This window comes from Acanthochromis polyacanthus, chromosome 19 (genome assembly GCF_021347895.1).
Source record: "Acanthochromis polyacanthus isolate Apoly-LR-REF ecotype Palm Island chromosome 19, KAUST_Apoly_ChrSc, whole genome shotgun sequence".
Classification (NCBI taxonomy): domain Eukaryota; kingdom Metazoa; phylum Chordata; class Actinopteri; family Pomacentridae; genus Acanthochromis; species Acanthochromis polyacanthus.
In genome coordinates, this window is record NC_067131.1 from 25,918,162 (window position 1) to 25,945,609 (window position 27,448).

The 27,448-nt window shown below is 40.6% G+C and overlaps 2 protein-coding genes across 8 annotated transcripts; both read left to right on the forward strand.

Moving 5' to 3' along the window:
- Positions 1-1,182: 1,182 nt before the first annotated feature.
- On the forward strand, positions 1,183-11,622 carry acbd4 (acyl-CoA binding domain containing 4). Of its 2 annotated transcripts, none has more exons than XM_051939734.1 (11): positions 1,183-1,420; positions 2,317-2,449; positions 3,420-3,540; positions 4,653-4,737; positions 6,041-6,161; positions 6,735-6,878; positions 7,965-8,062; positions 8,212-8,410; positions 9,221-9,438; positions 9,630-9,689; positions 10,616-11,622. In XM_051939734.1, exons 2-11 carry the CDS (start codon positions 2,359-2,361, stop codon positions 10,742-10,744), a joined length of 1,266 nt encoding a protein of 421 aa, XP_051795694.1. In that variant the 5' UTR covers positions 1,183-1,420; positions 2,317-2,358; the 3' UTR covers positions 10,745-11,622. The 2 variants fall into 2 exon arrangements, with proteins under 2 accessions (XP_051795694.1, XP_051795695.1); XM_051939735.1 differs by having other exon boundaries at positions 2,320-2,449.
- Positions 11,623-14,517: 2,895 nt separating this feature from the next.
- LOC110950546 (uncharacterized) lies at positions 14,518-22,603 on the forward strand. 6 transcript variants are annotated; one of them, XM_051939640.1, is made up of 10 exons: positions 14,518-14,636; positions 15,627-15,729; positions 17,354-17,824; positions 18,245-18,407; positions 19,411-19,740; positions 19,922-19,972; positions 20,295-20,336; positions 20,809-20,876; positions 21,603-21,646; positions 22,527-22,603. In XM_051939640.1, the coding sequence occupies exons 3-10, from the start codon at positions 17,612-17,614 to the stop codon at positions 22,582-22,584; spliced, it is 969 nt and encodes a 322-aa protein (XP_051795600.1). In that variant the 5' UTR covers positions 14,518-14,636; positions 15,627-15,729; positions 17,354-17,611; the 3' UTR covers positions 22,585-22,603. The 6 variants fall into 6 exon arrangements, with proteins under 6 accessions (XP_051795600.1, XP_051795601.1, XP_051795603.1 ...); XM_051939641.1 differs by having other exon boundaries at positions 17,678-17,824; XM_051939643.1 differs by lacking the exon at positions 17,354-17,824.
- Positions 22,604-27,448: the final 4,845 nt, after the last annotated feature.

Genomic DNA, 27,448 nt, shown 5'->3' on the forward strand with positions numbered 1-27,448 from the left:
CTACTCTTTCCAAAATAAAGAACAGAGTTATTTTTATATTGGTAATAAGCCAGACCTTCACATTATTATTATTATTAATAATAATAATAAATCTCATTTAAGCTATATTCTTCATGTAAGTCTTTTACGTTATGTTGCGCACAAAGTGACCAGAACTAAGTAACAGCAGTTTCCGTCCTACCCTGAAGCGACTACAATTTACCAAAGATAACGAATTTAAAGTGTTTTTTCCCCAAAATTTGTCAGTATGTATTAAAATAGCAACACTGCAGCATTCTCTCCCTGTATTATCACAAATTCATACCTTGCCAAACCCCACAAAAAATTATACCTTTGTTGCAGTGTATTTTGCAGTGAAAATGCATACAGAACACCTATTTGTTGAAATAACTACTTTACATGAAAGTTTCCACTCTAGTTTATCAATGTACAATTTTGGTGCTTTTATTCTTAAAAACAAACTCATCATTTCAGAAATCGGTCAGGAAACTTGACAACAGACAGAGTCTAAACGGATTAAGGACCGAGGAGAGACGCTCGTGTCCAATGAAAATAGCCTACATCTTCTCGCTCTACTAATCTTTCATTTTAACCAAATCACAGAGCAAGTGATGGATAACCTGATGAAGTGAAACCAGCTGATCCTCTAATGCTGTCAGGGCTGCACACTGTGACCCATGGCTGCTGTAACACAGGGGCTGTAATGAACCATTTCCTAAATTACGAGATTAAATTATAAACTGGAGCACAGAAATTAAATGGCATATAGCTGGCTTCGATTTATAATTGATTCTCAGCTCGACTGCTGTAGAGGGGACCCTGGCCTTCCAGATTAGACAGACAGAAAGACAGATAGATAGATAGATAGATAGATAGATAGATAGATAGATAGATAGATAGATAGTTAGATAGCTCTTTTTCTTTTCCTCCATCCATGGGGCACCAGGGGTCACTGTTGATGAAAAATATGTGAAATATATGTCATCATTTGTCTATCTGTCTTATTATAATAAACAGAATTCAGAATTAGAATTACGTTGTTGATCCCGAGGGGAAATTGCTTAATAACAACTTATTATTACTATTATTATTATTATTATTATTATTATTATTATTATATTATTATTATGTTGAGTATCACTTTAAATGTCTGAATGGGCGTGGTAGACGTCAGTACGTCATCTGACACGGAAGTCATCTGTCTAAACTGAAGTGGCCGGAGACGGCAGGTCAGTGCACCTCAGATGGCCCCACGGCAGGCGTTACAGGCAAACTTTCTGTCAACATAATAAAACAGATTACGGTTTACAGCCTGCTCCGGAAGTATTTTCGCAGTTTATGTAGTCTCTGTGACAAAAGACTGACTCGTCTGTTTCCATGGTGCTGGTTATGGAGAGCGACAGGACAAACAGACACTGAGGTGAGACAAGTTACAAGCTAACTAATGCTTAGCTAACTCCACAGTGTCTAGCTAGCCCAACTGCACTTTCATGTTTTGTCTTGTAACATCAAACTTGAATTCAACAGCAATGTGTTTTTAGTACAGGGTACATATTAAGCAGGATAAAGTGTGTCTACCTACTTCAACTTAGTCTGTAGGATTCCTGTAAAAGCATTCACATTAGAATCAACAGTAAGATCAGTAGAACTAGTTGTCACGTTACACGACCTATATCCCAACAATTCTCCACTGAAACGATTTAACAAACAGCATTGCAGCACCTATCAGATATTATGTCCTCTTATCTATAGTACTGTCATGTTAGAAACCGCATCTTGAAAATAAATCTTTACTAAGGTGTTTAAATGAGCTAAAAATTTATATATGACAAGAGATTTAAGAATAAATATAACGACTATGAATTGTCAGCATAACCAATAAGCGGTTAACTGTCATTTTAATCTTGAAAATTGTTTAGATTCTTCTTAAATGTACATATTTAAAAATACTGGACAACACTCTTCACCGTTTTCTGACAGGTTATAGACCAAACAACTAATCGATCAGCAAAAAAAAAATCTGCTTGATAGACAATGAACATTTTAAAAAGACATCAAGTACAGTGTCAAAAACCTGAGGTGTCCAGAGACCAAATATCAGCAGAAACTGAAATACATAAAGCCTGTTTTGTGACATTAAATATGAGACTGCACATTTAACAAAAAAAAACACATCACGATGTAGGTGCAGTAAGTGTTGTTTGGTATTCAATGTAACATTTAAAAAAAATGTGTCATGTAATGTCAGTGTTTGAGTCCTCTTTCTTCATTAACGTTACCCGTTATATCTGTATTTGTGTTCTCTGCCATGTCCAGAAGCACTGCTCCCTCCAGCTCCATTAAACAAATCAAAGTGTCATGCCAGTCCCAGCTATGGCCGAGCCTGTGGTTGATCACCAGAAACGCTTTCAGGCTGCTGTGGATGTCATCCATAACCTACCAAAGAATGGTATGTAGTCGTCTTTAGTCATCACATTACTTTACAATTCCCATGTACAGTGTTGTTGACTGGTTAGACAGTAGGAACACTTCATGAAAGCATCTTTATTTATTTAGGGTTTAACTGTGCAGCTCTGTTTAGTGATATGATCCTCCTCTGCACTCTCTGTAAAGTGTTGAGGGAGCTCAGCGTGAATCACAGCTGAACTAACAGGTCAGCTGCCCTGAAGCTCCTGTTCTAAGAAGACCTGCTGATTTCATGTAGCTAACTGTACTAGCCAGTGATGAAGAAATAGCACGTATTGTTACTACTGTCACATGTCACCCCTTCCCATGGTTATCCACTATTCTTTTACCCTTTGTTACCGTCTGTCATGCCCCGTCTTACCTTTTGTTATCGCACCTTTGCTATTGACAAGTGTTTACCAGACTCTTTGATCCAGTTACTGACTAGCAGCTGTATGCAGCTATATACCCTTTTGATCCACTCTCTGAGATGTCCCTTTTGTCTTACCCTCTGTATTTGCATACAGCCCCTCCCTACCCTTTGATCCACCCTCTGACATTCCTCTAAATGTGTGCCCTGAAAATGCTCTGGGTCGACTTACCTTTGCAGAGCCATACTCTGTGTCGGTAAATCCACCGTACTAGTAAAACACACCATTACAGCAAACTTTGAAGGACCAAGAGGGAAAATTCGTCAACACCAGCATACTGTAAAACCTTTCCAATCTAAACAAACAGCAGATAATGCATGCATGTACCACTAATACGTTCCACTCTGCGCCTTGTTTGCATTTCTTTTCAGTGTCCATTGCTGCCCATGACAAGGCCTCACTGAACTGCAGATTATTTGAATGAAGTTTGTTTTAATGCCATTTTCACTGTCTGTTGTCCTTTTCGGTTTCATTCAGTCCAGACACATAGAGACTCAAGCAGCTACACCTGTAAACCTGATTACTGTCTGCATTACCTTTCAGGCTCCTACCGGCCCTCCTATGAGGTGATGCTGCGTTTCTACAGTCTGTACAAGCAGGCAGTGTGTGGACCCTGCACAGTGGCTCGGCCTGGCTTCTGGGACCCTGTGGGCCGCTACAAATGGTCAGTGTGTGTTTGTGTTCTGGCTTATCATTGTAGACGTCGTCAGGCTAGGTTTGAGTAGTAAACACATACACTCCCCTCCGAAAGTAATGAAACAGTGAGGCCAGTTCCTTTGTTTTTGATGTAGACTGAAAACATTTGACATCAAACAGTGAATATGAGACAAGAGATTAATATTTTAGATTTTATTTCATGGTGCAGCAAGATAATGACCCTAAACACACTACCAAACCCACAAAGGAGTTCATCAGGAGCAAGAGGAGGAGGCTTTTACACTGGCTAAGTCAATTTCCAGACTTAAACCGTATACTTTTAGAGGGGAGTGTAAGCTATTCAGTTGCTCTGTCTTGGAATGTCGTGCAGTTTATTTCATTTAGAAATCAGGTGTTTTAATGTGCTGTATTTTTTTACATAAATTTATTTAATCTATATTGTTCATTTATTTAAATATATGAATTTTATGCATGTCAAGTTGGTTCACAACTGCATTTCATCATCCAATAATTCTGTGAGAGTCCACACAGACCACTTTGTGTCCGTTTGCAGCCCGACACTGCAAGAGCACCAACCGCACAATAGCCAGAAAACAAACTGTCATCAAAGCAAACATGGTAGTGAATTCTTCTGTGTACCTGTTGTAGTATGAAAAGATGCATACACTCTCTGTCCACTCTCAAAATCTGAATCTGAATCCATGAGTTGATTTGCAGTTAGAGGAGCACACAGTGTGTGGCTAATGGAACACCCTACTGCCATCCTGCTACTAAAATGTTAGTTTAAAAAAGTATTAGTCTTGAAAACAGTGCTGAAATGATTAATTGCATAATGGATTATTCTTTGTCGTAATTTGCTATAAGTTGAATACTTTGGGTCTTGGATTGTTAATCTTAACAGGACAGTTAAAGTCATCACATTAGAGCTGTGATTATTACTTGCACAACTGAAAACATGATATCAGGGCGACATGAAATGACATTTAAGGATATGACAAAGTATTTTTGCCAATCAAATTGCGTTTTGTGTTCAGTAAGCCTATTTCGTTCAACCTAGCTAATGGAAAATCAAGTATTTTGGCTGCAGTGTTTATTTTATTGACCTTGTGTATGTGTCAGGGATGCGTGGAGCCGCCTGGGAGAGATGAGCAGTGAGAGTGCCATGGCAGCATATGTGGACGAGATGAAGAAAGTAGCACAGGAGGTATGTGAAGTGAATGTGTACGTCTACATATTGGTTGATTGTCAGGGCCGCAACACACTGAACCCACATCATGCTCATGTTTACATGTCATCCTGAAGTCAGTGCCTTTGGTCTTGAGCGACCCAGACAGACACATTTTGTTTAATTTCAGCATTCTCCCCTGGTATTCCTCAAACTTTTTGTCTTTTATGTTGGTAGCTTCACCAAATACACAAAGCTGAAAACTAATTGAAAAGATTTGTTTATGTTTCGTGTGTATGTATGTTAGCTAATTAAAATCAGAAATCCAGTATCTCAAAGTATTTGAACATTTGAGTTTGAGTAAACTATTATTCAACAGTATAAATGCAGCGTATCTCCGTCTAGTCCATTTCATCAGCCACATTTCTGAGGAAGACTGCTGACTCTAAACTTGTCGCCTGAAGATGATCGTTGACATCTTCCACCAGGAACCACAGAAAGTAATCAAAGACTGGCTTTTGGCAGAGAGCTGTATCAAAGCATATTAATGGAAAGTTGACTTGAAGGGACAAGTGTAGTAGGAAAAGGTACACAAACAACAGGTAAGACTGCAGCCTTGAGAGGTTTTTAAGAGCTTCTCAGGGAGTTGACTGAGGCAGGCACAGACATCTTCAGGAAATAGGCGACAACTGTTATATTCCTAGTGTCAAGTCATGCTTGAACAGAGACAAAGTTGGAAGATCTTACCTGGGCAAAGGACTACATAACTGGATCAAAGTCCAGATGACTTTACATTTTGCATTTCAATTGGAAGTCAAAGTTCTGAAGTCTTGAGAAAGAGTGGAGAGACAAAATCTGAGTGTGTGAAGACGTGGGGTGTCATGTTATCTGCTTGCATTGATCCTCTGTGTTTTATCAAGCCCAAAGTCAACACAGCTGTCTACCAGGAGATTTTTGAGCACTTCATGCTGCTGCTGAGAAACATTTTGGAGATGCCGATTTGTTTTCCAGCAGGACTTAGCATCTGCCCAGAGAGCCAAAACTACGGTCAAATGGTTTGCTGCTCATGATAATACTGTGCTTGATTCGCCTAACTTGAAGCTCATAGACCCCCATATGAGATACTCGTTTCATCATATTGTAATTAATGGAGATATAACTCTGTGTTTTTGGTTTGTTTCAATGCTTGTCTTCTATTTGCTGTATGTATACAAACAATCACTGAATTTTAGTCATCTAACTGTCATAACTACCTCGGTGACGTGCTGTCTGGTCAGATAAAAGGAGCGTTGTATTGGTATAAGCGATCACTCAACAGTGAAGCTTTTCGCTGTTTTTGCAGGTAATCGACACCATGCCCATGAATGAGAAGACGGCCTCACTCTTTCACCATTTTGAGCCTCTCTACCTGGTTATTGATGACATGCCGCGGCCTCCACAGACACTGCTCACTCTCAGAGAAGGTCAGTGAGCTCCCATAATGACACAGTGTAGATCTGCATTATTTAGTTGATATTAATCTAAAGAGTCCTGCCATCAGTGTGGTCCAGACTCCAAAAAATACCCAAAGTGTGATAATGATGATTAATAAATACACACCCTGAAGTGTGAACCTAATTGCTTGGTGAGCAGGTAGACCTGTAGTTGTGATGTTGAACTTTTGCAGAAAATGTTTCAGAGATGTGTGGAAGAATTATTTCCCTTCATTTATGTCAGAGAGCAGTTATTAAATACACATTCTAGCTATACAAATCAAGAGCAGCACAAACTGCAGCCTCTAAAAGCAAGCATGAAGTGAAATCAACACCTCTCTGAAACACTTTCAGCAATAACGTTTTAGCTATGTGTATGGAATTAAATGGCAACTGAGCCAGCCACGATGACATTTTATTCTAAAGTCTGCCATAATGAAAGTTAAAAACTATATAATGTGTTCAACAAGTGAGGCAAAAAATGAATTAATGAAGCACAACGCCTGTGGTGACTTGATGATTTTAAGTCTATATGTACAGAGGAATCTTTTTGTTTTACTCTAGGTCTTGAAGGCAGCGAGAAAGCTGAGACAGAAGTTGTAAACGAAATGCAGGAGGGGCATGAAGAAGTCCCAGAGGGCCCAGATCCAGATCAGGAGGTCACCCTGTCAGAAGTTGTTGACTTCACTGCCAACACCATCTCCAATGGTACAGAATTATATTAGTTTGATGTTTATACCTCCCTTCTTGTCTGATACTGTGTCCAGGGACATTACGGCTGAGCTGTAGGTCACCTGTGTTTTGGAAGCAATTAGAGCAGCATACCAAAAGTGTCGATGGGGAAAAAAAAAAAAAAGGTGCAACTGAAATGTTTTCTGAACAGTGTGAGATTTGATCAGTTCCTGCTTGACGAACTGTTTTGATTATTAGGGCTGTACCTACTGTTGATCATCTCTGTGATGGATCATTTGGTCTAAAAATGCCAGAAATCTGAAGTGTCTAACAAAAGTCCCCAGTTTTCAAAATATCTGCCGTTCCCATTTTACGAGCGCTCTTTAAATTACAGTAACTCCTCAACCATTTGTGCTAGAGAGAAAACTCGTATGCTTCCTGAAAGAACAGAAGACGCACTTTACAGGGTATCACAGTTCGTCAAAGGAACCACGTGCAACGACGTCCATCAAAAAATCCAACTGAAATGGGAAGTAAAATGGGAGTGATGCCACTCCCATTTTGCAAGTATTATAAAATGTACATTTTTCGTAAATATTTATTATGATTCATTTTTTAATGTCTAATATTTTGTTCAACTCCAGTTCCTAATTCAGTAAAATCCTGAAATATTCAAGTCGGTTTTTCATTTTTTTCCACTTTAAACTGTTGTCCCGTTGTCTGAACACCGAGTTTAGGTCAGATTTTGCCAGATATTTAAAGCTTAGGTTGTTCTGTAAAAAAAAAAAGGGTAAAAGCAATCATTCAGTATGATTTCTGACTCTTTACAGCCCAAATAAACAATGCAGGCTGCCTGTATGACCCTTGGATATTAATGGGTTTAGATTTCTTGTTTTGTCCCATTGAAGAGAATCACTTTTACAACCAGACAGCAGAGAAACCCAGAAAATATTCACTTTTGAGAACAGAGGTTTTTTGCTCTCATTGCTTGAAGCTTTAACAAATTAGAATTCCCTCTATTGATATTGTTTATTAGCCATTAATAGGTGATTATTGCTTTGCTAACATAATTTTTTTTTCTAGCCAGCACAGAATTCAATATAAGATTGTGTGCCACTACAGAGGCTGGAGTATCTGAAGGTTTGGCGTTGACCAGCGACTCAGAGAGTGAAATCTTCTGTGACTCTGTGGATTCAGTAGAGCAACTAACCAATATTAAGGTACGACTCTCTGACATCCTCCAGCGAGCAGCACAGCACAGCCAACTATGCGGACACACTAAATGAAAGAAAATAATGACTGAATTCATAGCTGTTTGTATACAAGTATGCAAAAGAAGAAACTTTGAAATACCAACTGCTTCCCACAGATCCCAGTGAAGACCAATGGCTTTCACAACGGTCACATGAACCTGGAGTCGTCACCGGTTCAGAGCCATCAGCGTCTGGAAGGCAGACAGGTCGGAGCAGGCCGAGGCGGAGAAGGAGCAGAGGATGGGAAGGGTCAGGGTCCCATCAGGAGGGGTCGGGACCCTGGACGAGACGATTCCCACCACAGCTGGAGAGAACGTAAGCTGCTCCCGTATGAATAACACACACACTGTAAATGACTGCATGAAAACATTTAGTGCAGGGGTGTCAAACTCAGTTCCTGGAGGGCCACTATCCTGCATGTTTTAGATGTTTCCCTCTTCCAACACACCTGATTCAAATGATCAGCTTATCATCAAGCTCAGCAGAAGCCTGATAATGAGCCTGATCATTTGAATCAGGTGTGCTGGAAGAGGGAAACATCTAAAACATGCAGGATAGTGGCCCTCCAGGAACGGATCTTGACACCCCTGATTTAGTGAAAGCGGTAAATGAACCAACAATTAGTGAAATTGTTGAATTATGCTTTAAAATGTGCCAGGTTGTTTTGAAATGCTGTTTTGGTATTAGCATCTTTGGATGTCTTTTTCGTTATACTATACGCTGCCTGTCCACAAAAAAACATTGTGCCATCTGGATTTAACTAAGCAAATAGGGAAGAGCCTTTCATTGGACAATTTCTGCAGTGATGAATACGTTTCAGCTGCAGCAACTTATTAACCCTAGCTGATACAGTGAGGAGCTTCTCCTTTCTTAAACAGCCATGTTGGAAGACATATCCTGTGGTTGTAGAAAGGATGTTACTCTGTCTCAGAAGGGTGAAATAATTGCCCTGCATCCAGCAAGGAAAAGGAGATTGCTTAAACTGCTAAAATCAGGTTAAGAGAATCCAACACAAATCCAACACCTGGAGGGACAGTGGTGAACCATCATCTCTGAGGAACAAATGCTGAGTGCTTCATTTCGCCCTTTTGTCAGTCATGTGATTATACCTGTTCTGATCCGTAGGTGGCGTTCCACAGGGAAGTCCACGACGGGGATTCCCAGGTGGTGGTGGTGGTGGTGGGGCCGGACGGGGGGGAGGGGATGGGTCAGAGGGTGGTGCAGACCGGCTGCATGATGCCCACCTGCAGCAGCAGATCATCCTGGCTCTACGGAGGCTCAGACAGGATATGAGGAGTGTGATGGACAGGCTGGAGGTGGTGGAGAGGCTTGCTGCCACACATGTAAGCTTATCTTTGATGATGGGGGAAGCTGATTCAAACTGAGAACGTCTGTGATTTGTCATTCATTTCCGTTTGTGCTATGCAAACAATTTAAAACCCTGTAAAGTCTAGTAACAGGAAGTGATCTCCAACATTCCCTGTTTAAAGTGGCTTTTAGAGCTCTGAGCTGGCTGTTGTGTTGTATGTGACAGGCTCAGGGTTCAGAGTGGAGACCGTGCCTACAGTGTGCAGCCACAGCTTCACAACAGGAGGTAAGAGTTGTTTGTTTGTGAATGGACTAACCTAAGGTACTGTCTATAGAGCCACAATGGGCAGATTTATAGGAAACATGCCTGCTTGAAATAGGTCGGAATTTTCCTTTAACGCAAGAAACTAAATCATTCCCACTCTGCTTGAACATGCTCTAAAAATCTATTTAAACTGTGATAGCGCTGTAACATTTAGTCACATAATCAGTTAGTTGATTATTTGAACAGAAAATTGTGTACTATTTTGTCATTTTTCAAAGCAAAAATGATTGAGTGTATTCTAAGGTTTTAGACACAAAATAAAAAAAATAGCGATCAAGGAAATAATTAGACTGATGCTCTCTGTGGTTTGGGCTCGTCAGATGCACACAGATGCCCCAACTGAAGTCATGTATTCACCAGATTGGGTTTTGAGAAGTAGAGGACTTTAAACTGCCAGTTGTGGGATTTATTGCAACCACACGGACAAATAGAGTTGGAAAAGATAATTAAAGTGGGCTTCCAGAGCTCAGAGGCCGTACACAGCTCTATATCTGCACTATAGTGATAAAACTGTGTTGGAAATGTCAGTAAATTCAGGACTTAATGTTCATTTTCTGTCATTGTCAAAGGTGACAAGTGTGTAGAATGTCATTCTGTATCGTATGAAATGTGATAATAGTGCATGAATGGACAGTAAAGTCATCTATTGCTGTCTGAGTATTGTGGCAGTAAGGAAGGAAGCAGTAGAGGCAGGGCTTGTTGTGACATTTTCTTATAAAACTGAACTTGTACTTTACACCCTGCATTATTTTACACTAATTTATATGATTCTGTCACAAAGAGAATGATCAAATGAAATTCCATGGTATAAGAATATGCAATGACAATAAAGCATCCATCCATCCATGTTTTCTCATGTAAATAACCACATGTGATTTTGCTCTCAGGAGGAGAAATGGTGGCCGTTTGACGTGTCGGGTCACACTGTCCTCCTATTCCTGCTGTGGCCATTTGTGGCTCAGGGTCTGGTCTACCTGCTGAGAAAAGCCCACCAGAGGAGTCGCACGTCTTCGTGAAGAGAGCCGTCAACCAACAAGCGATCCACTGATGAAGTCTAGTGGCCACCCACAGGACCGTATCGTGAACAGTTCATCCTCCCTGTGTGTGTTCACTGGAAGGAGGGAGTGACGTGATGTTCACCTCAGGATCCACAAATCCTCTCACTCACCATAGCAGACCAATCTTTATTTAAATGATCCAAGCAGAGTAATCTGATTACGTGTGCTGCACTGCAGGAATTGGATAAAAGGTGATTTGTCTCTAATAAAGCTGGATAAGTGCCCAAACTGATCACATGGAGCCTGAATGAAAGACCTGGATTATATTAATATATCATCTAAGTGACACATAGTGCACATGCATTTTTTTTATTTTTTTTTCTGCTGCTGTAAATTTGCAGAATATTGTGAATTTGTCAGTAAGAGCACAGTGCAGCAGGAAAATCTGCACGGCTAGTAAGCCATGTACCTCATACTATATGTCACTTTAAAATCCACCATCTGTGAATGTGACCCGGTCTGAGTGGACAGTTACGGTTGGATTGCTTTGATGGATACATGGCGGCCCTCTGTTTCTTTTTACCATTTATGTTCTGTTTCTTGACCTCTTGGTCCACCTCTGCTTCTAATCAAGTCTTACATTGGATTCGTCTTTTTTCAGTGCTTGTTCCTCCATCTCTCTACTCATGTCTCTGATTGTGTACATCTAATGCCAGTGTTGTTTGTTACACGGGGAGCTGCCACCTCCAGCTGTAACTGATGAAGTGCACTGGAATTTACAGTATAATACCAACTGTAGTCACTGAATGATGGGAGAAAGGTTTCCACACTGCCCTCTAAAGAACCATGGTGTTTAACACTGAAGCATGAGTTGAAATTAAAGTCTATTGAATAGATTGCTGTGTGGTGTTAAGTCTGTGTGGCAGTTAGTGAGGATTTTCTTAACTTAGACTTTGCCTTAACTCCAACCTAAAGATAAAGACAAACTTTTCCCTTTTAGTTGCACTGGTGCATCTGCTTCTTTCATAACTTTACACTGCAAATAATACTTTTAAAGTGTTACATAATTTCAGTTCCCAAACATCATGTAAATAATTGTGGAAGGTAGGAAAGCATAAGCATTTTGCTCTGCTTATACGAGAATAGTTAGGGCTATAGAGTTAGTAAAACCATTTTTTTCTAGGTATATTATGAGCTGTGTTCCATTTTTGGTTTATTTCTGACTTCTGTGTCTTGGTTTGCTGCTGTCTGCCACTGAAAAGCTGCAGGTAGGGAGGCTGCTCTGCTGGCCACATACTTCTTTTTAGAATTTCAGTGTGAAACTTTGATGCTCTGACAGAAAAACTTCTGCTCACAGTCATGCTTTGACTGCACTCTTATGCAGCTTTTCCAACATGTGCGCAGAGTTAAACAGTTTTAGAGTGATTTACAGATGGGTTAACAGTTTACAGAATGTCTCCTAATATATCACCAGGGTTTCTGTAGCTCATTAAAAAGCATTACTAGTTATTAAACTGATTTTGCAAAAATTAAGGCCTTAAATGGCATGAAAAAATCATAAAATTTGGTTCTCAGTGGCATTAAAAATTCTTTCTGCTCTTTTAAAAAAAATGAAAACCTAACTGGGGAATGGGGAAATGCAAATTATAGCAAAAATAGCTAGAAAATGTGGAATTCAGAGAATGACTGCAGCTTGTGGGTGGTCAGGGGTGATTTCCAGATTCAGAAATAGTGAAATAAAGGAATTGTTTTCATATAAAAATCATCTTTTACAAAAACAAACCTGTGTAATTTGTTGAATTCAGGGTCACGGCATTACAATTTTTACAGTATAGCATTAAAAAGCATTAAATCTGACTGGCTGATTTCTGCAGAAACCCTGATAAGTGGACTACTAGAGGCTGTACACTGGTGTGACTATCATATTCCAACCCCGTCTCACAAGGATTCATGAAACTGTCACGTAAATTAATCTATGGTTTCGTGCGCACCAACACGATTTTCTCATGTTTTTCGTGTTGCTCACAACGAAATTCAAACCAATGTATTTCAAGAGGAGGACTTTTCGTGCCACTCAGAATGTATTTCAAACAAATGTGATGCCTTTATTTTTGCTGCAGGATTTAGGTATTTGAGATTAAAAAACGTTAGTTTTTGTTTGTTTGCAAACGGGTATGATTTCATTTTTATATCTGAATCTTAATCACACCTGAATCGAACGTTTAATTAATCAAATATTCCTCGTGTGTCATATTTCTCCTCGGTCAGATTTAAGCGAGTTAGGGCATTTTGAATGGGTGTATTATATTTTTAATGTAAAAGCGTTGCGAATCCAACGCTATATTTTGCATTACATCGTCAAACCGTGTATGGTTCGCTCATTCGTTTTTCCGTTTCAAAATAAAATGAGAAAAAACAAATAATCGGTTTGTTTTTGGTTTTTTGGTTTTAAAATGGAATTCGAAAAACGAAAAATAGAGAAAGAAAAAAACACTGCATTTTTGCTCATTTTAAGGTTTGAACAAACATAAAAAGCCTTTTTCCCATTTGGAAGCTACTGGCAGAACCGGAAGTCAAAGTGAGAATTCGTGGCGACTTGACTTCTCAAACTCTGCACCACGTACTGTGAAAACTGTTATAGTCCGTTCTATCTTCTTAAGAAGCGTACACACTTAGCACTTTTACAACCCAACCGAGTTATAGACTTTAATAAAACTTCGGGGCGTAATGTACATTCAGCTCGGTCTGATAACTCAGGCGGTGTCACAGAAAAACAAGTCCGTGTGTCAATATAGTTTTAAACATAGATATATACAAACACTAGATGGCTCATGAGCGCTGTCAGCCTATGGGGAGCAACGTCGCCACATGGCGGCCATCTTGGGACAGGGCTGCTCGATCACTCATAACATTAAAGTCAATGGAGCATGGATTTTAAAATCACTGTAGATTGCTCAATTTTCAACCGATTTTAGAACAGCTTGGTTTGTTATAAACGTCAGAGATGTACTTCTTTTACTGCTTACATAAGAATAATTAAAACCATTGAATTCATATAATAATGAACACAGATATCAGTTTTTTTCAGCATAAATGGATGTAAATGTAATTTTAATATTTAGCATTGCACTTCTTTATTACTATCAGCTTTCTAATGCACAGATAAAAACAAAGCTCAACCAAAATCAATGCACAACAAAAAGAGATGATGTCTTTTCTTTTCATGAACCTGGTGCCTACATTACCCACAATGCATTTCGGCTGCAGGCTAACTAATCCAGGTATAGATGTATACAAACAATAAGTCTAAGGTCTCAATCAAAGTCTCTTAACAAGCAAATAAATACAACCACAACCACAAAGAATGTAATTTCGCCTAAAGATTCGGTTCTCAAAAAACGTTGGTCTCAGGAAAACCTAATAATTGAAAATCAGATTGTAAGTAACACCATCTTCAATGTGAGTAGCCAGGCAGAAAAGACACACAACTAGGCCGCATTTTTCAAAACGAAAAGCTGCGATTTCGGAATTGAGCCTGAATCATAGCCACGTTAATAAGGTTTGTAATAAACTAAACCGTTTGTAAATCAATCAAGAATTGAACGAGTTATGAGTGTTAAAGTGAGGAAATCATCCACCTTACCATTGACTACAGTACAGTGCGCCAGAGCAGTCCCCTGTCCTAAGATGGCCGCCAAGTGACGACGCCGCAGACTCCGTCTTGAGACATCTAGTGTTTGTATATATCTATGGTTTTGAATGCTGGCATGAAGTCACATGACCTTGTAGTCGACCTATCCCAATGACGTACATATAGAGCTAGACCGCTCACTGGCCGCTGAGAGGCGGTAAATAGGAGCTGACTTCCGGTAGTGGCAAGACGGGGATTTCACATTGGAACGGCAGCACGGTATGTGACTTTGTGTTTCGTGATTTACCAAGGTACAGTAAACTTCTGTGTTGGAATCAAGTCACAATGCTTGAAATACGTTGAGAACACCAGGCCAGGAGGCCCTAGACCAGCACTGGCAGGGTTTTTCAGTGACTGCAGCTGAGCAGACTCTCCTCAGGAGAGTTCCCCAGTTCGCTGTCATGCTCATGGCTCGCCATTCCCCCTGTGCCTGTGGTCTCACTCTGACCTGGTGACGGATGACAAGGCTATTTTTGTCATCAGAAATTATGTGTTAATGAACTAGAAATCTGTTTGAGAAGGTGAGCAGGTTCTGAAGCTGATTAGTTTAGCTTGTAGATGACAACATGCACACGTTTTCTGCCCTGTTGATATCCTTGTGAATTTTCCATCCCTCTTTACAATAAAACATAATTTGGAATTTTTTTCTACTGCATGTGCTGCTTTTCAAAGTCCAACTCAATAATTTGAATTGGAGAAAAATTGTTTAAAACACTAATTTTCTTATTTGGCATTGGTTCGAATATTTTTTAGAGCTCAGGTAAGTAAAACACTAATGCTGCAGAAAGTATGAAACATTTGTTATTGACACAATCACTGCATCAGCATTCAGCACTCATTATTGTGTGGTGGTCTCTGTCTCTGTCTGTGAGGGCTAAACAACGCTGTGATTGCCGTGAAAACGTGCCTAGGACAGAGATTTTATTGTCTGCTAACAGTAAAAGCCATAACATAACACATATTGTCCCATCACTGATGACAAGCAGGCCTTGAAGTTGGTGTATTTACACAGGATCAAATAGCGCGCCCCAGCTTCTTGCCACTACCGGAAGTCAGCGCCGATTTACCATGGCGCTGCTGTTGTCCGCCGAGCAGTGAGCGGTCTAGCTCTATACATACGTCATTGACCTATCCCCTCTTAAGTTTGTCCCATGGTAAGAAGTGCAGATACTTAATGCCCCTCCCCCACCCCACGGCCTTATCTCCCAGGATACAGAAACCATTTAAGGGTTAACCCCTAACCCCCCGCGACCCGCCCTCGACCCACTCCCCGAGAGAAGAATCTGCCCTTTCTCCGCTAACCCCTCTCCAGGTAAGATGTGTAACTACGCTGCTGGTGTTTTGTTATCTATCTCGTCAAGCACATGGTATACGTATTAAAGCAATGATTCGTTATGGTTTCAGGTACTAAACCTGACCATACAAAAATGATATTGTACTTTTTGTGCCTAAAAATAGCGATGTTTTGTAATGTTTGTCTAGCTAGCTTAAGGCCCCATCCACACGAAGACAAAACGAGGTTTAAACGCATAAGTTTCTTGCCAAATCGGCGTATCATCCACACGAAGACGGCGTTTTGGGGGTCTGTAAACGATCATTTTTGAAACCAGGTTCCAGAGTGGAAAGATTTTGAAACGCCGTTTACGCGGCTCCGTGTTTACCATAGACTGTATATATAGTGGACGTAGCATCTGGCTCCAGAATTGAAGCCAACCCGGAAGTGTCAAAAACTTGCAATATCACGCCGTCCGCTAGGGTTGGCTCCAAAAAGCTTTTGCTCCATAGACCCCAATTCATTTTTGGAAAAAATAAAATTTGATAGACTGATTTTCTACAGCTCAGGATTTTTTTCCGGTTAGTTTTCATGGTCAAAATGAGAGATCAGGTGGCCGATCTTAAAATAAATCAATACTGAATTTTAAATAAATCGTTAAAGTTGGCGGAGCAAGGGGGCGTGGCTATACTTGATAGACAGCAATAGAAGCCTCTGCGGTAAAATGTGGGCGGGATAAGAGAGTCCTCAGCCAATCCTGCCCCTAGTTGCTCTCTGGTCCAGCCTGTTTGATGACGCTACTTGCATCACTGGCTCCAAAAAATCCAAAACGGCGACCATGAAGTAGCAAAATCCGGGCTTCATTTTCTCGGCGTTGAAACCAACGGGTGACGTCACGGTAAGTTTACGCCTGGTGTTTACTGGCTATCCCAATGACGTATATATATATATATATGTCATTAGGCTATCCACTGTTTTTCAGATACGCTTGCGTCATCGTTTCATAACTTCATTGACACGCACGCGCCACACGCGCGGCAAAGACAACAACAATGGCGGCGTACAGTGTAGCAAATGTGCTGATGAAGCTAGTGACCCTACTATCCCTGTTGCAGCAAAATCTCCTTCTTCTCAATCACCACCGAGTTGAACAAACAATTATCGAGGACACATTACGGCACTTTATTTACTTCCTGGCTTGGTCTCTGTTTACAACTTTTGCCGCAAGTGCGTATGCCCACTGTTTTTTCTTCTGTTTGCGCGTTTCCGTCATATTGTTACAGCGCCCCTAGAGGTCTGGCATGCGTTTTACAGCGTTTCCATGCATATCGAGTGCATTCATGGAGACGGGCACAATTTCCTCCGACGCCTTCGTCTTTATGGCGATCGTTTTTGAAACTATTAAGCGTTTTGTCTTCGTGTGGATGGGGCCTAAGACACCTGTGTGTACACTGATATCAGTAGCCGGTTATTCCCACGTAGGGTGATAACATTGTCATAATTTCCTATTAGGCTCCCTTAAACCTTCTATGTTGATTTAGAAAAAACGTGAACTTTGTTTTTACTCATAAGATTAGGAAGTTGTGGTTCATTCAGTTGCTTTTTAAACCTTTCTGTAAATACAAACACAGCTTCTAAGTATTTGTCTCTTTTCTCCTTTTAGTTGCTGTTTCATCCATCCCCTAACCTTTCACCTCTGCGTCAACTAGAAAAGCGAACCCAAAGGCACTTTTAAGAGCCATATCTTTCTATCTTTCTATCTGTCTATTTCTATCTTTCTATTCATCTGTCTGTCTGTTTTTTGTTTTGTGTATTTTGTCATCAGTATATTATCTCTGTCACTGTCTTCTAGTGTGTGTAGTGTCTGCCCGTGTCATTGTAGTTTGTCCTAGTTTGTCCATTGTAGTTTGTCCTTGTCATAATGCCAGGAGGGTCAAACAAAAAAACCTGTCCTTTTTGCAAGGGAATTTTATTTTGTGCTCAAAAGGTTTGTAGCCACTGCAGCAAGGAGCAGCCTATGAAGCAGCGCCTTAAAAAGAAGCTTCAGAGGTTTGATGAAAGGCGAAAAGAATGGGTGGTGGGGCGCAAGAAAAACCACAATGTGGCATCCATCAAGGATGAAGCGATTATCATGGTTTGTACAGATTTTTAAACTAGATTAAACTGTTTAGATAATATTGGAAATAAGTGTTATAGTTCACATGGAAAATCAAAATGATCCTCAAATATTTGTGTTCATAGGAAAAATACCGTCCTCACTATACAAACTTAAAGTTAATTGGACTGCAATTATACTACTATAGTGAATACTCACTCACCAACTATAATTTCATTGACAACATTCTGCTGTTCTGTCAGAGAATCACAAAGTGCTCATGTATGCACATACATTTCTTTGCAAATGTTCAACTCAACAATAAGATCATCCTTGCTAGTATTGACCAGGATGCTCAGGAATTACATATTTCTGTGTTGTGTTTAGTAAATTTTGCACAGTAGTTCAAAAATAAATTCCATTCATTTTTGAAATAATCATAGAATTTTGTCATTACAGCTTGAAAAACTTCATGCTGTGGGCTACAAACCCATGCTTGTGCTCGGAATGAAAAAGAAGGAGCACACGAAGTGTGAGATCCTCACACCTCGCTGCAGTCTTACTGCATTTGCGAAGGACTGCCTTCAAAAAATAGGCTCATTCTATGAGTACCTTTGTGAAGGTGAGGTGCACTACTACAGTATATGCTTAAAAAGTGTTATTAATCATTAGTCAACAGTTTAGTAATCATTTTAAGATATTTTTCATTCCACACTTTGCTTGTCTGCTGCCATTGTCTTCACCCTTACAGTTATCTGGGATTTAAAAGTAATTGCAACATTGCAATTGACTAAATTCACAGATTATACTACATTATTGAAGCAGAAATAAAGATGCAAATTGACCATTAACAAAAGTAACACAGAAAAAGATATACATTTTAATATTTTATTATTTTCTTATATATATTGTTTCACAAACTTATTCTGCTGCTACTTGTAAGCATGTGAACTAAATGGTTTAGCTTGAATTCTTTACTTGATTAAAAATACATTAAGATGCAATTTTTTTTTATCTCAAAGGACATTCTCATGCCAGATTATTATTGTTCCAAATATTCTGCGGCTTAGAATAACAATAAAGTAAGTAAGAAATATGTAAGAAAAAATGAAGTACAAAATATAAATAGTGTGAATGGACTAATTGCAGATCCAGGACTCAAGTAACAACCCTGTTACATTAACTAAAGATTAAATTTCTTTATATATAATAGAATACGACTACTGTGCTGCATGTGGAGTCCAGGGGGATGAGAGTAAGTGTTCATGATGCTGAGGGTTTTCCTTAGCATCCTCCTTCCTCACAGGCAACTGGAGTCCCATACAGGAGAGGAATAACTTTTCTGCTAAATTTGTATTTTAGCATCAGCTTTCAGAACAGGATGCTAAGCATGCAAGGAATAGTATGCAGGGAGCTGGTAATCATTCTATGGGTGAGAGAGTCACTGAGAGGGTGATGCAAGTCCCTAATCGAAGCTGAATATAAGGTCCTCCATTATAACATACCGTAGTTATGACAGTCACAACAAAATAAAACGTAGTGTAGATTTGTAAATATTAAATGGATCCAGGTGACTGAAGTGAAAACAAAGTGGTTGAAATAAGACAACTTGTTCAACTGCACAGGTTGGACCCAGGAGCCAATTGGTGGGGAAGAGGAAATAACGCTGCTGCTCACACCCTGTGACCCACTGGAAGGAACCAGCATGCAGCAGGAGCATGAGAGGAACAGAGTAGGGAAAATGACAGAGACAGATGTCACCAGGGATGAGCCGACACCCATGAAAGTGGAGGAGGAAGAAAAACCCATAGAAGGGCAGATGGAGTGGGCGAACACTGTGGACGGACAGCCAGACCGGACAAACACATCGGGGGAGCATTTGGAGAAAGTGGAGGAGCAAGTGGACACAGTGGAGGACACAGTGGAGAGACAAGTGGATGCAGTGGAGGGACAGGGTAATTTATTTCAATTAATAATTCCACTAGTATGTGTATACAGTAGGTTGAAAGTGTTTTACGTTTAACCTGTGGTATATAGTACAGTAGGTTAAGTGTTTTTTCCACAGTTTTTTGTAATCAGATGTTGAGATCTTCTTGTATTTGCCATTAAAAGTTAAAGCTTTCTTTATACCCATAGCTGTCTCCAGTGGAGCAACCCTTAATCTTGGGCAAAAGAGGAAAAATTCAGGTATGTACGAATGGATGTAGGGTGTTTGTATTCTTGCATCCATGTTGATTATCAATATTTGTTATATTTCTTTAATACGGTGACCCACCATCGCTGCAAATTAAAAAAATAATCTAAATAAAAAGCTATAACAGAAGTTACCAGTGCATATAAAAGAAACACACACACCCTGCAAACAAAAAAGGAAAAAATGCAATAATTGAAAAGCATACAAATCAACATTACACACTAACCCTTTCACTCACTTCCTTGTGAGTTCTTCTTCAGTTGTCTCCTTGAGAGAATTAAGGATATATGAGTGATCTATAATCTTATATTGCAGTGGCAACAAGGCACATCCTAGAGAGGAAGAAGCTACAAAAAGGTAGGTCTACTTTAATTCTGATATGGTTTCAGTGCAGCCCAATCTAATACATTTGCATATTCACAAGAAAGGTCTGGCAGGAAATGGGATTATGGTTTGCTGGTTAATAACATAAATAACATACAGTGTGTGTCATTTTACAGACATTGTGTCATCCTACAGAGTGTAGTCATGCTGGCAGGTCCACATCAGCTGGCTGGCCGTGATATGTCAACTCCATGTCAGCAGATGATATCACCCCTTTTGCGTTCAACTAGTCACTGTATTTAAACCATATTGACGGGCTGTTTCTACTGCTTCTTCCACTTGCTGTTTTACAGCTCATCTCTTCCCCCGCTACTGCACCTCATTTGTTATAAATTACCAATGTCAAATCCATGCTTGCAAACTCTGAAGTGCCTAAACCTGGATTTGTAATGCATATCTGATGTAAAGTTTCCATCTCTCTCAGCTTTTTTTTTTCTGTCCACAGATTGCTCCTACCATACACACCTTGAGAGTTTCCCAATCAAGGCAATAAAGAAAGAGAGAGTGAGAAAGGTAAGACAACATTTACAGACACATGTAAATTGGCTAAATGCTATTAATTGCGATTAATTCAAAATGTGTATGCAGTCAGGACAGAGAAGAACTCTTGGTTTTCCCGAGCACTTTATTTTCTTCAGAAGTTTTTAGCTGTTACATTCAACTGTTTCACTGGTTGCTATGGCAACAGGTCAACAGGTTCCACCTTAACCTACGAAGAAGAGAGCACTGAACCCGGACAATGAGGAGCGCCCTCTGCTTGTCAGAACCAAAACAGTGCTTCCATCTCCTTTGCGTTAGAACATCCAAGCAATTATCAACAATATACAATAGACAACAACATGAAATGAAAAGCAACCACTGAAACAAAACAGACCGTTGTCACCTGTCTGCCACCTCACTGTGCAAACAAACAATGCAAGAGAAAAAAAAGATTATGGGGTGGTCTGCGGTGAAGTGGATCTCTCACACGTACTGTCCCTGAAAATACAAATGTCAGTTTAATTTTAATGTCCTTGTCTGTCGTCTTTCCAGTTCACACATTAAAACACATTTTATACCAAACATGTCATTACAAAAGAGTTCCAATATCAAAAATGTTTCAGTGCACCTAAAAAACTCAATTCCTGCAATGACTGCCAATTGTAAGAATGTGATTGATGCCTTTCAAAGTAATCATTGATATAAGATTAATATCTTTCTTTTTTTTTGTTTTGTTGTTGTTTTTTATTGTCTTTACAGGGCGAAACAGAGATTCTGGTAGAGTGGGAGCCCTGTCCAGTTTGGTATGTATTCTGCAGTTTTGCTTAAAGGGTAATGCCACTTTGTTTAGTAGGGTTGTAAAATTAGAACTCCTAAGTATATTACATTAGCTCTTAGCTCTCCTTCAGTTTGAACTAGCTCCACTTTGTTATGCACAGAGATGTGGCACTGAGGATAAAATCTGCATTCATCCGCACATACTCGCCATCAGCTTTGTGCTACACTGCTACACCGAGCTGATGGTTGAAGTTGATTGGAATTTCATCTTCATTGTCATCACAACTCATTGTAATCTTTGAGATCTTCTCCGGACACCTGTTACAAACAGCTCTTCGGCAGAGTGCAAATCTCGGTACAGAACAGTTGCCACACACTGTGACCAACATTGCATAGCTGGCAGACACAGATGCATATGAGTGGATGAATACACAAGTTCTCCAGTTAGTGCCAAATAAAACAGCCTTTTTCAAACATTTGAAATGCTCAAAAGTTCAGAGTTCACAAAAGTTTGGGGTCTAGGGGGTTTAATTCACATCTTTGCAAAGCCTCAAACTCTGCTCACAACAAAGTGGTACTACACAAAACTAAAGGACAGATGAGAGCTTATGTGTCATGGATTGGAAGGATATTATTCACCCCCCATTTTGGAAAAGTGGACTTACCCTTTAATTTCTCCCTCTAATGGCCACTGTCTTAATACTTAATCTTAGTGAAATAGGGTTTGATTTGTTACTGCTTCATTATGCATGCATTGTTTTTACAATATAGCAAAGGTGTTTCATAGGTGGCAATTCATTAATTATATGTGAAATAGTCTGTAAAGTCAATGCTTGACAAGTTTAAAGGTTTAAGCTTATTAGACATACAACAATCATTAACTGAACATTTCTCATTTGTTTTCAGTGGCAAGGAGTGGGCCTATTCCTGGCAGCCAAAGGATTCTCTGCAAAATACTTCATAATAAAAATGTTCACTATGAATACTTTTGTTTTGGTGTGAATACTTTTGTCTCACATATTTATCTGTGTCTATTTTGCATTCAAGGTAAAGGGTAGGGATTTTTCAAAAATCTTGCAGCCGATGAACCCTCAGAACCCACAAGAATTGAGCTTAGTGCAATAGATTATATGAATATGTCAGGGCTGCACTTCCCAGTCCACAAACAATCTCCTACTGTATAATAAGGACTGGATTATCAGTTTTCCTAATGTAATAACCAACATCATAGCCATGGGAAACTACATCAAAACAAAAGCTGTCAAGTGCAGAACGTTACAGCAGTGTACAAGGTGACGCCTCGCCTGCTATGCCTACTCTTGCTTTAACTTTCCCTATCAACTGCACATATGTGTATGGAAGATGGAACATGTAGGCCACACCTAGATACAAGACTGGAAGTGGAAGTGTTCTGAAGTGGAAAAGCAGTCTCGGAACTGTGTGAAAGGGTGAGACCTGAAGTCAACATGAGAGGAAATGGGCTACTTGAACAACATGTGTATGTGGGAGGGGTGGGGGTGACCTGAAGTCAATAAGAGAGGGGAAATGGGCAACCAAAACAACCTGCCTATGTTGGGAGGTGTGTGTGTGTGTGTGTTCAGGGTGGGGGGACACATCCCACATCCTTGGGGGATGGTTGTAGAAAGGCCCATGATAGGCCTTAGGGTTAGGGTATATTTGCAATTTGTATTTTTTGGGGAAAAATGTGTTCAAGATACATTGTGAAGCGCTTTGAGTGCCTTGAAAAGCGCTAGGGTGATATCAGCTAAAATGGGCCACTTTTTGGTAAATCACTTGAAGCACTAACACAAAACAATGTATTCTATTAAAATGTGCGTGTTATTACCCATAATTCCAAAAAAAAAGCCTGCCATGAAATAAGTTTAGTAGTTTAGAATACTAACCGAATGACTGCAGGTTCATTGCAGAGACAACACAAGGGATGCCCAACAACCTCTTCTTCAATGAGGCATTGGAGGTTGTATGGCCTTGACTCTTTCCAGCGCTCCAAGGCTTTATGCTGACGGTCAGACCAGGATGAGGAGCTTGTCTGAGGCTCAGCAGAATGGCATGACTCCAAAATAGCAGAGAGCTGCTCCATGTTTTTTGCTTTAAAATAAATTAACTTGAGTTATTAAAGATGATTTTAACAATCATTCAAACTGGTGCTAATCATTACTCTTCTTGATATATGTAATAGATTGTTTTTAAGAGTTTAATGTTTGTTTTAATAACTATCATTAACTTGATTACATACATTAATTCATTAATCAGTGTAATTTACCAAATTTTTCCAGAGGACTTGATGATGGTAAAGTTGGAACATGTTCCACACTGGATGACAGGGAGCACTCAGCCTGAGGCTGTCCAACTGTAATTCAGTCAGGACATAAAAGAATATGACTACAATCAGGATTGCATTCATGTATTTTTCCATTTACATACTGTTGGGTGTTGTGATGGGCTGCTCAGCGGTGTAGTGGTTAGCACTTTCACCTTGCAGCAAGAAGATCCCTGGTTCAAATCCCGGGGTGGGCCTGGGATCTTTCTGCATGGAGTTTGCATGTTCTCCCTGAGCATGTGTGGGTTTTCTCCGGGCACTCCGGCTTCCTCCCACAGTCCAAAAATATGCTGAGGTTAATTGAGTACTCTAAATTGCCCGTAGGTGTGAATGTGAGTGTGATTGTTTGTCTGTATATGTAGCCCTGTGACAGATTGGTGACCTGTCCAGGGTGTCCCCTGCCTTCGCCCGAGTCAGCTGGGATAGACTCCAGCACCCCCCGCGACCCTAATGAGGATAAAGCGGTGTACATAGTGCAAGATAACACCGAGTGCGCCTGTGCAGACCTACGGGTAAACCAAAGGGTCAAACTAGAAACATTTGTCAGTATTCTCCATCCCCTTTCCTTAGTTAGTGCCCTTAGTAGAAAAAATAGGCAAACACTTAATAAACAAAAGTACAGTAGCAAACTCATACTATACTGAATTAGGCAATAGTTAGCAATAACCATATTCAAACATTTCTCCTAGTCAGTATAATAACCACAACATACTATATTAGCTATTACAGGATGTATGTGCTTAGCTTAGCAGATCTTAACTCTGTACTTAGGGTTGGGTTTACTGACACGACCTGAACGGGTTCTGTAAAGATTGTCATTCACATTAGTAGCTTGCTCAGAAATAGAAACTCGAGCCCTAGGGCGTTCAGAGTCCATGTTCTGTTCTGCATGTTCATGCCCGGTTCGTGTCACACGCCTTTGTGGGTCAGAACTAGTGTCCTGAAAACAGTCCTGTGGGTTAGACTGTGTTGGGACAGGTTCAGCGACAGGTAAGAGGTGTTTTCTGTTTCTCCTGTAAGTTTGTCCTTCTGACTGGACCAGGTAAGATCTGGGCTCTTTGCATGTTTCTTGCACAATTCCTGTGCGGTCAAATCCTTTAGGTGTTTGAAGCCTGACTACTTGTCCTTCTGTTAGAGGTTGAAGAGGTCGGCTTGTTTTGTCATAGCAGGTCTTTTGAGTGAGTCTTTTAGAGAGAAGTTGAGCATGCACATCCTCGAGCTTGAGCATTTTGGGTTCAAGCAATTCTTTGGAGACAGGAAGAGTAGTGCGTGTCTGTCTTGACATTAGCCTTTGTGCTGGAGATCCGAGTTTCGTGTCACGAGGTATATTCCTTAAGTTGAGAAGGTTGAGAAAGACATCTGTTTTATCTCTGTGAGATTTCTCCATGAGGTTCTTAGCACTACGGACAGCTCTCTCTGCAAGTCTGTTTGATTGGGGATACTCAGGGCTACTTGTTACATGAGTGAAGTCCCATTGTTTTGCAAAGTCTTTGAAGCATTGGCTCGTAAACTGTCGTCCGTTGTCCGTTATCAGAGTGTGGGGCGCTCCGTGGACAGAGAAGTGATGTTTCAGTTTGCCAATGACTGTAGCAGATGTTAGATTGCATAACAGGTCAATCTCAAACCAGCCTGAGAAGGAATCCACAAGTACCAGGTACTGCTGGTTGCGCCAGTCGAAGATGTCAGCTGCTAAAGTTGACCAGGGCAGCTCTGGGACAGGGTGTAAGTGAAGCGGCTCCTTCTGTTGGTGTGGTTTTGTGCTGTTACACACTGAGCATGCCTGTACTCCTCCTTCGATATCATTCGTCATTGTAGGCCAAAACACAATGCCTCTCGCTCTCCGTTTTGTAGCTTCTGCACCTGGGTGTCCTCTGTGTAGTATGTCCGTGTATGTCTTTTGTAAGGACGTTGGAATCACCATTTTCTGTCCTTTCATGACAATGCCATCTTCAATAGTCAGTTCATCTCTGAAAGGAAAGTAAGGATGCATTGCATGAGGAAGACTGTGTAGTTTGTTTGGCCAGCCATGTTTGATTGTGTGACTGAGCATTTGGAGAGTCGGATCAGTGGCAGTGTGCTCTCTTAGTTCTTGTAGACGAGCAGATGACACATAGCAAATTGACATTACATCAAAATCATCCACTTCATCCGCGAGCTGAGTCTGTGTGCTCCTGGGAGCTCTCGACAAAGTGTCAGCCAGATGCATTTGTTTTCCACTTTTGTACACAAGGGTAATGCTGTACTTTTGAAGCCTTAACATCATGCGCTGTAGTCTGGCAGGTGCAGCATGGATTGGCTTTTTGATAATCGTCACGAGAGGTTGGTGGTCAGTCTCAACAGTGATTGGTTTGCCATAGATGTAGTCGTGAAACTTTGAGCACGCAAACACAACAGCTAGTAGCTCTTTTTCGATTTGGGCATACCGTGTCTCTGTGTCCGTGAGGGTGCGTGAGGCATAGGCTACAGGTTTGCCTTCCTGCAAGCATGCAGCACCAAGTCCATATTGAGAGGCGTCACATGTAAGGGTGACGGGTTTGTTAACATCATAGTATGACAGCAATGGGGGGTTCGACATGTGCTCTTTTAAAGTGTCAAAAGCACGTTGCTGCTGTTCATGCCATGACCACTCAGTGTACTTGTGTGTGAGTTGTCGGAGTGGAGCAGAGATTTCACTGAAGTTGGGGATAAATTTCCCGAGGTAGTTTACCATTCCAAGAAATCTTTGCAGGGCTGAAACGTCAGTTGGCACAGGCATGTCGCTGATTGCTTTGGTTTTAGAGGGGTCTGCTTTTAAACCGTGAGCAGTAAAAACATGACTGACGTAACTGACCTGGTGAAGCCTAAATTTGCATTTGAGGGGGTTGAGTCTCAACTTAACTTCTTTGGCTCTATTTAGCACCTTTCTCAGATTTGCGTCGTGTTCCTCAATGTCCTTGCCTCCGATGAGTATGTCATCCACAATGACTTCGCAGGGGTAACCAGCGAAGATCTGCTCCATGGAGCGCTGGAACACCTCGCTAGCAGAGCTGATTCCAAACAGCATCCGCAGGAACCTGTAACGACCAAAACAGGTGCTGAAAGTGGTTAACATTGAAGATTTGTGGTCTAGCGAAATCTGCCAGAATGAGTTCTTTGCATCCAGGACTGAGAAAACTGTAGCATTAGACATTTGCGATGCGACCTCATCCACTGTGCGCATTGGGTGATGTGGTCTTTTCAGAGCTGTATTTAAGTCCTTGGGATTGATGCAGATCCTGATTTCCTTTTTGTCCTTTTTATTTGTGGCGACCATGGATGATACCCAGTCAGTGGGCTCTGAGACTGGTGTGATGACACCTAACTCTTGCATCCTGTCCAGTTCAGCCTTGACTTGGTCTTTCATTGCAACCGGAATGCGGTGTGCAGGACGAACCACAGGTCTCACTTCCGGGTCAAGTGTCATTGAATATGTGACTGGCAGTTTTCCCAGCTCATCAGTGAAAAGCTC

Coding starts and splice junctions, on each gene's coding strand:
- LOC110950546 (XM_051939640.1), top strand. CDS start 17,612: ATGCCAGGAGGGTCAAACAAAAAAACCTGTCCTTTTTGCAAGGGAATT. Junction 18,408..19,410: donor CTATGAGTACCTTTGTGAAG/GTGAGGTGCACT, acceptor TCAACTGCACAG/GTTGGACCCAGGAGCCAATT. Junction 21,647..22,526: donor TGGGAGCCCTGTCCAGTTTG/GTATGTATTCTG, acceptor ATTTGTTTTCAG/TGGCAAGGAGTGGGCCTATT.
- acbd4 (XM_051939734.1), top strand. CDS start 2,359: ATGCCAGTCCCAGCTATGGCCGAGCCTGTGGTTGATCACCAGAAACGC. Junction 8,411..9,220: donor CCACCACAGCTGGAGAGAAC/GTAAGCTGCTCC, acceptor TCTGATCCGTAG/GTGGCGTTCCACAGGGAAGT. Junction 9,439..9,629: donor AGAGGCTTGCTGCCACACAT/GTAAGCTTATCT, acceptor TGTATGTGACAG/GCTCAGGGTTCAGAGTGGAG.